Source organism: Borostomias antarcticus, assembly GCF_949987555.1.
Source record: "Borostomias antarcticus genome assembly, chromosome: 4".
Classification (NCBI taxonomy): Eukaryota; Metazoa; Chordata; class Actinopteri; order Stomiiformes; family Stomiidae; genus Borostomias; species Borostomias antarcticus.
Window position 1 is genome coordinate 34,714,488 of NC_140237.1, and position 12,500 is coordinate 34,726,987.

At 46.2% G+C, this 12,500-nt stretch overlaps 3 protein-coding genes across 3 annotated transcripts in view; 2 read left to right on the top strand and 1 right to left on the bottom strand.

The window, feature by feature from the left end:
• cplx3b (complexin 3b) overlaps positions 1 to 3,106 on the top strand; it is a gene marked incomplete at both ends in the record, with an annotated part of 4,492 nt that extends 1,386 nt beyond the window's left edge. The window contains 2 exons of the mRNA XM_084437087.1: positions 2,464 to 2,551; positions 2,882 to 3,106. Of these exons, the coding sequence (XP_084293213.1) occupies positions 2,464 to 2,551; positions 2,882 to 3,106 (313 nt within the window). The remainder of the gene's footprint in view (positions 1 to 2,463; positions 2,552 to 2,881) is intronic.
• A 4,234-nt stretch (positions 3,107 to 7,340) lies between these two features.
• On the top strand, positions 7,341 to 8,096 carry LOC311308519 (growth arrest-specific protein 1; the record flags this gene model as incomplete). Its single annotated transcript, XM_084437481.1, has 1 exon — positions 7,341 to 8,096. One exon carries the CDS (start codon positions 7,341 to 7,343, stop codon positions 8,094 to 8,096), a length of 756 nt encoding a protein of 251 aa, XP_084293607.1.
• Positions 8,097 to 12,422: 4,326 nt separating this feature from the next.
• Positions 12,423 to 12,500, bottom strand: part of ulk3 (unc-51 like kinase 3) — an 11,126-nt gene continuing 11,048 nt past the window's right edge. The window contains exon 16 of the mRNA XM_084436606.1: positions 12,423 to 12,500. This exon is cut by the window's right edge and continues 343 nt beyond it. The gene's annotated coding sequence lies outside the window, so the exon portion shown is untranslated.

Sequence of the window (12,500 nt, forward strand, 5' to 3'; positions counted from 1 at the left end):
CATACATACACACATAACCCTCAGTAACTGTTGTAGAGTCTGATGGCCGCTGGCACAAAGGAGCACCTGAACTGTTCTGTATGGCACCTGGGTGGGATGTTTGGGTGACGTGGCAGAACGTACAGCCTCATGAGCCACTTTGACCCCAGTGTCCCATCCCCACACTGACCTTCACAGGATGTGAGTTATTGTACTTGTGGCTATAAGACCTCTGTGATAGGTCACCTGGGTCCTGTAGCGAACCACACTGCTCGAAGTAAAGGAGACGGAGAGATGGGGTGGTTTCCGGTAGCCGTGGTTTTCGGTAGCCGTGTCGTCCGCGGCCGCGTCACCCAGACAGTGGCACACCCCGCCATCTGATGTCCTTGGGAGAAGGGCGCACAAGGGGAGTGTCCTTCCGATGCTATCAGCCACGGAGCACTCCCATTGGCTCCAGAGCGAGACGTGGCGTACAGTATCGTGCTGTTTTGCATGTTCATGTTAATGCATGTGGTCAGCGCAAGATCACACACACACACACACACACACAAACTACTATGAATATCTATGTATGGAACGACCTTGTCACTGGACACAGACTCACACAGACACAGTATCTCTCGCCAACAGTCGACAGTGACATGGTGTCACCCTGGTCTCCCTCCCCCGGTTTGTTGACGTGATCGAACTAGTCACCGCATGTCACCTCCGCTTAACTTGTCTATGCTTTGACATGTTTGGGGAAATGTGTGTTACTTGAATCCTATCATGACACTAATTGGTCTCTGCAGGCGGTCTAGTGACGACATTCTTGATGTTGTGAATGATATTCAGGTTATCAAAGAGTCAATGACAGGCCAAAAGCAACACGAACCATCCAGAAAATACATCACTGTCATTTAAATCAAATCAAACTTAATTTATATACACAGAGGCAACACAATGCGCTACAGAGAGAAGGGGGGGGTGTGCATACCGATTCTACCCCTGATTTTCCAGAGGGAAGCAAAAAAAACAGTTCACCCACCTGAGCCAATGTAGGAAAACTGTACAAATGAGTTCCTGACCTCCCTCAACAAGACAAACCCATATGAATTTGATATTGTATCACAACATTAATAGAAATGTAAATTATGGAAAACAAATGACTGCAGAATAAAGAATAACATTCCCATGCATGTTAACAACAATATTTAGAGCTAGTAATGTGTGAGAACCTCTGTTTTATGTCTGCCCTCTGCTGGCGTCAGATGGGTCTGGTTACATCAACACTAGCTCCTTTGTGTCATATGACTGCAGCCATATTAGTCATATGAGCTGGTGCTTTGCTCTAGTCCAAGACTAAGACTGATCTGAAGATTTAGCGTAGCAAGGTGTACATGTGGAGCTGGAGCAGTGAAATTAAATGTGACGTGTAAACAGCTGCCAACCCAAACATCTAACAGGGCCCAACAGGATCGCTAAAGAGCACCACAGACACACACACACGCACGCGCACACACACACACACACACACACTCACACAGCCCTGAATGCACTGCCTTGTACTATCATACCTCAGTCACAACAAACAGCATTACTGACAACTGGCAGCACCACTCTGGAACGCACCACTGTAAAACCTACTCTTAGTTGAGAAGTCAGTTAACCAGCAGGTCAGTCAGTCAGTCTGTCAATCAGTCAGTCAGTCAGTCAGTCAGTCAGTCAGTCAGTCAGTCAGTCAGTCAGTCAGTCAGTCAGTCAGCCAGCCAATCAGTCAGTCAGTCAGTCAGTCAGTCAGTCAGTCAGCCAGCCAATCAGTCAGTCAGTCAGTCAGTCAGTCAGTCAGTCAGCCAGCCAATCAGTCAGTCAGTCAGTCAGTCAGTCAGTCAGTCAGTCAGTCAGTCAGTCAGTCAGCCAGCCAATCAGTCAGTCAGTCAGTCAGTCAGTCAGTCAGTCAGTCAGTCAGCCAGTCAATCAGCCAGCCAATCAGTCAGTCAGTCAGTCAGTCAGTCCGTCCGTCCGTCCGTCCGTCCGTCCGTCCGTCCGTCCGTCAGTCAGTCACCGCCCCCGTCTCTCAGCAGAGCAGTGAACCGGCAGCGTTCTGCATCTGGGGCCGCAACAGCAGGAGCACAGCCTTCCTCTCTCTTTCCCTCTTCCTCTCCCCCCCTCTCTCTTCCTCGTTCTCCATCCGTCACCCCCCCATCTCTTCCTTCCTCTCTACCCCCCTCCCCCCCTTCCCTATGGCATCGCTGCTCATCCACCTTCTGTTGATCTGGACTGTTGAGTCAGAGTAGAGTTGGCCAGGCCGGCCTCCTTGTGTCCTTGTTCTTTTACCATAGGTCAAAATGAAATGCATTGTGGGTGTGTCAGATGTGCACTTTGGAAGTCCTTGTTTTTTTTTAGTTTTTTTTTTAGTTTGTGCGTGTTTTCCGTCTGCGGTGTTTTCAGATGCGTCTCCGTTCGTTTGTCTGACATGACAACACTCCCTCTCCCTCTCAACAGGCAGGAGAGAGACGCTAGCTTTGCACAGAAGAAGGCTGAGAGGGCGACAGTCAGAACTCACTTCCGAGACAAATACAGACTGCCAAAGGTACATTGTGTTATTTCTGCCTTATTGCTACAACCTCTCTAAACCAATGTGATATATATAACAACTTAAAGGCATAAAAACCCACTCTGCTTTAACTTGTCCATATGTCTGGTGAAAATAACTTTTATTTCTGGTCTCCCTCTATGTCCCTGTTTTTACTCCACCCTGTGTGTGTGTGTGTGTGTGTGTGTGTGTGTGTGTGTGTGTGTGTGTGTGTGTGTGTGTGTGTGTGTGTGTGTGTGCGCGTGTGCATGGGTGTGTGTGTGTACGTGGGTGTGTGTGTGTGCGTGTGTGCATCTCTGTGCGTGTGTGTGTATGTGTGTGTGTCAGAACGAGCTGGACGAGACCCAGATCCAGCAGGCGGGCGATGACGTGGAGCTGCCCACGGAGCTGGCCAAGATGATCGCTGAGGACAACCAGGAGGAGACTAGCAAGCAGTCTGTGCTGGGCCAGCTGACCCACATCCAGCACGTTGACATGGACCAGCTCAAGGACAAGGCCCAGGCCACGCTGGAAGACCTCAAAAACTCAGCCGAGAAGTGCAATCTCATGTGATCTCATGGTGACCAATGTTAAATCCTCCCTGTCCCTCCCTTCCTCCTTCCCTCCATCTGTGTGTCACGCCCTCTGTCTGTAGCTCACATGATCTATGACATCACGATGTATGATCTGTGATCCATGTGCAGCCCTGGATGTTCATGTTGAATTATGGGTACAAGACAAACATTAAATGCACGTGTCTACTGGTCAAGGAATCAATTCACAGAATAAACATGTGGAGGGATTCCGGGACAGTGTACCCAATATTATGCTTTACATATAATGCCAAAGTCCCTTACAGAAAAAACACTGCCACCATTTAGATAAACATATTCCATAGTGATAGGAATATAATTTGTGTTTGACTAAGTAGAACTATGTTTTGGGACCATTAATAAGACTATGTTTCTGTTGTAGCAGAGATATAAGCACTGTGTAAATGTATTTGCCTGTGCTGCTAACCTGATCATTCAATCTGGGGTCATTTAAATCTAGGGTCATTTAGCGAGTGTTCAGATCTCAGCTGGAGAGCCAAACCTACACGCATAACGACCTCTGACCTGTCATCATATTGTGCTTTGACCACGTGCCCTCTCCATGTCAGTGGTGCTGTTTTGTGCTGGTGGTTTGGTGTCGTTTAGCCGCTATGTCCAGTGCTGTCTTTGAAAAACGTCATCCTTCGGCTGAGAGTGCTGACCGCTGTGTGGAGCAGCACACCCTCCTATGTATGAGCATATACTCGGTGTTTGTCCTCTGACTTGTTGTCTTCTTAGTAAAACTAGGTAGCGGTAGCCCAGGAGAGGGTTTGTCGACTTTGTGTTACAGTATACACTATGTTTCAATACAGGTGTTTGTGTCATGTGATAGCCTAACAGTCCGTTATGTGACATTGCGGTATTTGCGTTTGAAGGAAAGCACGGTGAACCTGTGCCGGTGGCTTCTTTCATCTGGTAACGTCTGTGTGCTCCCATTTTTGTTCAGAGAGAGAGAGATGAGATACATGTTTATGAAAAATCACAGAGCCCGCTGACCTTATCTTTGTGTGTAAGAGTATGTGACTTTGTCATGGCGTTCGCAAACCCATTTCATTTCCTGCCACCCTTTGTAACCGAATAAGAGTGGACATGATGTTTTAGGAAAAGGGCACTAAAGGCTAAGTTGTCTCTTTTTCCAACTGACTTCTTTTCATGTTCAAATATCAATCAAATTGCAGTTGGGTTGTTTTGATTAAGTAAAGAAGAGTGTAATCAAAACAACTCCACTGCAGTTTGATTGATATTTGATATTGAAATTTGATTGAAAAAATGATTTAGCAAAATTTATCAAAACAGATATCTGTTTTTGCAAATTAACTCTTCATTTGTATTTCTTTTACAGTAAACTATAATGTCATTCAGCACTTAATTTATTGATTTTGGATTGACTGTTAAAACCACAATAAACAGATTTTTATGAGTTGTGTTTGACGTCCCTGTGTGTTCTATGTCCATGTGAATGCTCTGGACATAGGATATCTTCAGCCTGTCATTGTGGTCTGATTTGAGGCTGTTTCGTCAGCGTTTAAACACCAGGTGGAGACAGAAATCCTAGATATATCACATAAAAGTGATTGTGGTATATACTGTAGGCCTATGTCATCATTATAAGAATGCAGATTTGAACAGACAGTTCTTGTTGCTAAGCACAGGGCCAGACCCCGAGCGTACCAAGCAGCTGCTTATGGCCCCCACATTCATCTTACCAGATAGGTCAATTAAGAAGTATTATTATTTACTAGAAATGGTGCTCAGAGAGCACAGACAGCACCTGAATGCATGTTGTGAATGTGTGCACGGCAAAATTGAAGGTGTTCTAAATTGGCCCATGCTTCACCCCTCCACCGAGTTTCATGAAAATCAGTCAGGTCGTTTTTGCGTAATCCTGGTTCAAAAAAATGAATGGAGGTGAATGGACGGCCATATTTGGGTTGCCTGTGGACCCGACACGTGCTTCAGATCTGCTCCAAAATGTAATGGGTTCTAAGTTGAACCATGCTACACCCTTCCACCGAGTTTTGTGAAAAGCAGTCCGGTAGTTTTTGCGTAATCCTGCTAAAAGACAAACACACGCACGCAAAAACCCACACATGCCACCGTAAACATAACCTTTCACCCTGCGCTGTCGCTGGGGCAGAGGTCACAATGATTATCACTACTTTGATGTGTATATATATATTTATTTGTTTATTTTTTAAGTGAAGATTGTCAACTACAGATAGAGCGTAGATAGAGTGTAAGTGTGTGTACCTAGTACTGTATGAAAAGAAACCCTGTTTTCAGCAGCAATAGAGCATTCAGGATATGTATTTCAAGTTGTCTTATTACTCACTTATTACACATCTTTGTAAGGCACTGTACCCTCGTAGTGTCTGATTCTCCAAAAGCCCTCTAGCCACAATTTTTAGGGGGTTTGGGTCCCACAAAGCTGGCCGGCCCTGGGTAAACATCCATACATCATTGTGCATGATTAATACTAATTACCATTACTATAATAACATACTATTATCAATATTCAATTCCGATTCTGGTGATTAATGATAGCCGAATTATAATAATCATTCTGATTGCACCAATCATTATCATTACCATTGGCTTCATCATTATTAGAATCATAATCACCATTACTGTAATTACTATTCTCATAATGAGAAACTTCAGTGTTCTCCAGTGATATTAGTTCAAGCAGCCATCTGGTAGGCTGGCGCTGTCCCAACGTGGGCACAGGGTTCCAGCAGACCTGGGACGGATTTGTAAAGATGCTAGACAGCCCGGTGTTTTTTTCAAATCAAGTTAGTTACCATTTCAATAGCGGGGAAGCCTGAGCTATTGGTAGTTTTCAAGTGCGGAGTGAAAGGCAAGAGCTGTAAAATATATTGATGCTGAAACCCCTCTCCATTGATAGGCTACAGGGCGTGAACAATCTTCAGCCTAGAAAGACACTGGGCCACTGCATGGCCAATCTCACACAATCGGGGTGAAACGGGCCAGAAAATACCATTCTCTTCCATTCTGTCCTATCAATCAGGGCTCAAACTCACTAGAATAAAGACGCAGAGGGGGAGAGGGGGAACTGCGCCGACAATTAGTAAAAACTTTAAGTGAAACCCTCACAGGGCTACGGTTTTCATAGAGGTTTCCCTTCTCGGTCTATCGTTAAAAGGGAACAGATTTGTTTTTCTGCACTTAAAACTGGAACAGTGGGTTACAGATGTGAGCTTCTAGCAATGGAATGTGTTCTGTCGGCTGCTCTGGGGCTAGAGCCCCACCACCTCCCCAAACTTTGACGTGTTTTGTAATAGGAGAGAGAGAGAGAGAGAGAGAGAGAGAGAGAGAGAGAGAGAGAGAGAGAGAGAGGGAGAGAGAGAGAGAGAGAGGGAGAGAGAGAGAGAGAGAGAGAGAGAAGGGGGGGGGGACCACACAGGTCGCAAGCTTCATGAAATGTATAAACATTTTATTTATCCTGTATATGTCATGCAGATTGCCAAAAACTACGTTGCTATAGAAATTAGTCCCAGGCTGACTCCTCAATGACGACCAATCGTTGTGGACCAGAATTGTAAATGAGAGAGGGGGAGGAAAAGTTTCCTTTCTCTTCAGCAGGAGGAGGGGAGTTGTGGAGAAATGCTTAACGAAGCGTGAAGCGTAACTGCGAGAGAGGGACAAAGACACGTAGCGGGAGAAAATGCAACAGTGCGGCCGTGATTCAACCCAAACAGGGGATGGGACACACAACGAGGAGAAAGGCGCAGACGTTCAAGATTTTTAGAAAACGACGTGCAAGTCAACTCGAGACAGAGTCGAAGACTTAAAGTTTTAGTGCAGAATGCGTCACAACCTCGGACTGCAGCGGGGAGCAACATGTGGAGTCTTCCGTTCGGTTCTTGGACACCATCAATGGAATTCGGATACGTTTCCCGTGGAAATTGTCACATTTGAGTGGCTCTGTCTTCTTGCAAAGGATTGCAACGTTGTTTCTCCTCCAGTTTGAAGCAACAGGCTGCTTCTCACTGTCAAGGGCACTGAATCGACTCCTGCACGCTACGGGTTGTAGGAAGTAACCTAGTCACATTAAAGACCAGCCTGTGTGATTTTAAACACTTCATCTGAATGCTTTTGTTACTTCTAACTTCAGATTCCTCGTTGACCCGTCTAATGTCCCGTCTTATCCGGAGGAAAGGGTGTGCATCACCGTGCTAGTCTCGTACACAAGCATGAAAAGTTGCTGCAGCGCTGCGGTGCTTCTCTCGTGGATGATCGTGGTCCTGGACGCTCAGTTGATCTGTTGGCAAGCTCTGCTCCGATGCCACGACGAGCCTGACTGCGAGCTTGCATACAGCCAATATGTAGCCGCTTGTGAAGGAAACATCCGCGGTACCCGGAGGCAATGCCCCAGCCACTGCATCAACGCACTGATCCGACTGAACCACACGCGTAATGGGCCCGACCTGGAGACGTGCGACTGTGGGAAGGACGCAGAGTGCATCGACGCGAAGCGGGCCATCGAGCCATGTCTCCCCCGCAGGTACCCGGGGGACGCGGGCGGGATAGGATGCACAGAGGCCCGGCAGAGGTGCGAGGAGGATGCCGGCTGCCACACCTCCCTGACGGCCTACTTGGCCTACTGCGGACAGCTGTTCAATGGCAGGAAATGCTCCTCAAAGTGCAAGGCCACCATTCAGCAGATGCTGTTCATACCCAACGGCATGCTGCTCAACCGCTGCGTGTGTGACGGCGTGGAGCGGCCATTCTGCGAGGTGGTTAAAGACAACATGAGCAAACTTTGCTCCATTGGAGACCACAGTGTGGTTTCAGACCAGGCCGACGTGGATGATATGTACGAGGATGAAGACTATGATCCCAAACTCGGCAGAGACGAGACCGAGCCCAGCGCGCACGACTCTTCTTCAAAGCTGTCAAGTTCCACCGTGGCCTTACTGTACTTGACTATAGCACGGATACTATGCTGAAAACACGGTGGATGACTTGCTTTGGGAACATCAGGGTCAAGTGGAGCACAGGGGGTCTGGGGGTTACCGCGAAGATCAGTGACTCCTTGCAAATGTCTTGAGTGGAGTTTGCCGATTGATTTGAGCCTCAGTCTTTGCATGGCAGTAGGCAATGCAACAGATCAGTGTCGTCTCAGTCAGTTATCTGAGTGGTTCACCGTTCACAGGTGAACCACCCAGATAACTGAGGTTGAAAGAGCCCCCCCCCCCCCCCCCATGTGTCCAAATATCCTTTTGGATGATTGTTTGTGAGGAAGTGAACCAAACTTGACTCTATTTGTAACATTACACCTCATTGGGTCTTAAACTTGAGTGTTCGCCTCACACTCGTGCTTGTTTTGTTTGGACTCAATGGTCCTTGGGAGTGTGTCTCTATTAAGACTTAAGATAAACATTGGACCAGTCCGCTGTGTTTGCTCTCCTCTCTGTTCCAGGGGCCTCTGCATTGTTGAGGCCATCACACTTCAAATATCTGCTGGGAACCGCCAGGAGACAGACAAGGGTTTGGAATCAAGTAGTTAAATTAACTGAAGTGCCTCTCCAGCCCCCCAGCTCCCCCTCCCATAACCCATCCCCCATCCTAGATTGTTTTATTGAAGGTCTCCCTCAGCTTAAACTTTGGAGACCCCCCCCCCCCCCCCACACACACACACACTCTTCTTTACTGAGTGGTTCACACGCCCCCCGCCCCCCCAAAAGTCATCCCTCTTTCGATACTTGTATACATTATGAATGTGACCTTATTGACTTATATGGATTGAAAGAAGGAGTGACGTTCTCATGAAGAATTTGAAGTATATTTGATGTTGAATATACCTAACAAAACTTGAGTAAGCTACATATGCTGGATAATATAACTTATTATCAAGAAATCCCCTTTTGGACAGGGAACTGTCAACAGATAAGCTTTGTAGTCAAAAGGGAAAGTGTTCTGTGTTCTTTCCCCCCCCCAGTTGTTCATGTGTTGTTTTTACAACACGCCACATGAAGGTATTTCAAACTAATCTTTGTTGTTGTAATGAATGTCTGTCCATGTACATTTTTTTTACCCTATCATGTAGCTGTTTGTCAATGAAGAAATGTAATTGTTGTGTTGGTGTATGTTAAATTATGAAAATCAGAAAATGAGGAATAAATATGTTCTAGCCTACCTTTATGTTATGTAATAAATGCAGTAAGATAGCGTGGATATACTGAATGTTTTGGACTTCAGGTCAGTTACTGATAAGTGCATTTTGACGTTTCAGTCTATCATACATACACTCAATGGCATTAGCTTACAATGTCTTCAAGCAATGTTTTACAAAAGTGAAATTATAAGTAAATATTTTATCTCAGCAAATGTTGGAATTACATGCAAGAACAAATACTTACATATAAAAACATTTTGTAATAAAATGATAACTAGCCAACAACTCAACTGTTTGTTGTACTCCTTTAAAGGGATATGTCACTTAGGACAGGTGAACAAAACAAGACATTATTTCTCACTAATAAGTAATACCACATTATATATTTTCACTCAAATATCACTTCGCCATGATTTCTGAACTTCAAATTCCCCATAGTTTACTCTAAGCGACTGTTCAGCCAAAAAGAAAAATCAGATAAATGAATACTATTCAGAGAAGAGTGATTGTATCAACATGTGGATGGCTCTAAGCCTTCAGTAACCTTCTCCCTGGTGTTCCTTCCATAAGGCCAGCATTGTGTAATACTTTGGGGATTAAGAACTGTGTAACTGAAACCTGGGAAGGAATTTTAAGTGTCTCGCTGCACAATACGTCTTAATTTGAGAGAAGGGGCAGCGCTGTGCACTCTGGACACATTCTAGGTTTCAGTTACCTTCCCCAGCGCTCAGTATTTAGGACAGTGATAGTAAAATCACACTTATGTATTTGTATGTAAATAAGATTCAGTGGCCCAGTTGGTATTTAAGGCTCTTTCAGCTTTATTTGCACCTCGTATGCACCCAGGTCCTTGCTAATGACCACCTTGTAAGTGCTCTAATGCATTAAAATCCTAAGTGCAAACACATTGTGGCGAGTTATTCCCCATAAGTATTTACAGGTCATTAGCCAACTGAAAAAAGAAAGTCATTTAGATGTGAATTAGTCACAGATGGTCACACAGATGAAGTCAGTGGAATTCTTTGGCCCTTTTGACCAAAAGTGGTCCTCGTTTACTACCTTTGCCAATGTAGAATTTTGTTTTCTAACCTAAACAATGTGAATCAAGTATGTGTTGATGTTTAATTGAATTTATTTAGAATACAGTGATTTGAAAGTAGTGGTGCCATGTTTGTGGCCCTGCTGTTAGTTGAGTTGAGCCACACATCAGTTCAATCTGTGGAACCTCTGGCATGCATCTCAAGAGTTCTCCAACAGTGCCCCCCCCCCCCCCCACACACACACACACACACACTCCAACCCCCCCCCCCACCCCCCACTCAGCTTCTGGGAACAAAATCAAAACAAACATAAGCAGGGGAGCCTTGGGTGAGTAGGGGACGGGAGCGGGGGGGGGGGGTTACAGAGGCTGCAGTGTGCTGGAGCCCATTTTCTAAATTATCTTTATTCAACGTTTCTTTGAAACAAACCCCTGCCCTCCCTCCCTCCCCCCCTTTCCCCGAGGGAGGGGGTGACACAGGCCACGGGGATTTAGGGGCAAGTTTTGTCTGTCCATCTGTACAATGTTCCATTCATGATAGCGGTCGACCCAGGGTGAATGGTTGATGTGTGTCTGTTTAGGGGGTGGGGAGAGTTGAGGGTTGCAAGTTCTTCGAGGATTACCCCCCCCCCACAAACACACACACATAACCCCCCCTTTATAACTTTAGCCGATGTCAATACAACTCTACCAACGTCCTATTGAGTGTATCAACGAACCAGGGGCGAGTGAGCCAGGAGAGGGGATAAACTACCAAGTGCTCTTGATGGAGCTGCAGTAAAATGGTGGGCAATTAAAACCACAATGCCTTAGGTTGTGGGTTAGTGAAGTGGGGATTTGGGGGTTAAAAAAAAAACATAGTTTCTGGACCTCTTGGCAGCCGCCCCCCCCCCCCCCCTCTCTGTCTGGTCTGAGTTAGAAGTATGGAACGTCCTCCGCCCTCCCCCCCACCACCCCGGTCTCACTCTCTCCTCCTGGAGAGGAGCCAGCTGTTTCCTCATAACAGACGCCCCAATACCCAGGATGGCCTGAACGCGGCTGCAGCCCCACAGTGACAGATACGCAGTCAGGAAACGTCTGGAGAAGATTTCAAGCGTTAAGTGTGCTTGTCGCTGTCGAGAAAGTTCTGTATCTGCATAATCTCAAAACCTCTACAAATAACCACAGACCATTGTGTGGAGATTGCCATTTTATTTTTTTCCATCAGATCAGCCAGTTAATAAATTAGTTTATGAAACCATAATCCATAAAAAACCTTTAAACAAAAACGATTCACTCGTGAGCGCCCTCTCCCTGTTAGGTATCCCCTGGTTGCTGTTGAGTGGATTTGTACTTTTTTATTTATTTATTAAATAAATACTGAAAGTTCCCTTGAAGTAGATTCATGCACATGAGCTGTCTGACTAAAACATACAGCACAGACCCCGAAACAGAAGTTATTATTCATCTACCGCAAAGTGTCGCTTCTTAAGACATTCACGACAGCGGTGAAGGAGTTGGGGTTCTGAACGGCAGGACTAGACTGCAGGTACTGTAGCCAGGATCCCTGCGCGTGCCAAGCCAAAGTAAATGCAAGTCTAGAGTAAACAAGGCAGAAGCCGCACCTCTCTAGTTTTCCCCCCGTCGTGGTAGAGACTGCTCCATCACTGGAGGGACCGTGGTGAGACTGTGGCCTCGCCACAGCAAAGGGACTTGGGTGTGTGTGTGTGGGTGTGTGTGTCAGGGAGAATGTAATTCATCAAACACTGATGATACATGATAAATCTACACAGCCCTCGCTCCTGTTGCAACTTCAACTTCCTCTTTTCCTGTTCTGACTGCAAGTTCCTCTTTTCCTGTTCTGACAGAGTTCCTATTTTCCTGTTCTGACTTCAAGTTCCACATCTATGCACCAACAGCAGTCCAGAGGAGTCTCACCTCTCCTCCTCTCTCTCTCCCTCTCCTCCTCTCTCTCTCCCTCTCCTCCTCTCTCTCTCCCTCTCCTCTCTCTCTCCCTCTCCTCCTCTCTCTCTCCCTCTCCTCCTCTCTCTCTCCCTCTCCTCCTCTCTCTCTCTCTCTCCTCCTCTCTCTCTCCCTCTCCTCCTCTCTCTCTCCCTCTCCTCCTCTCTCTCTCCCTCTCCGACAGACGCAACATCGCCACATCATACAGTCCCAGTGTCACGTCCCAGTTTAGCATCGTCATACAAGCTGTACAGC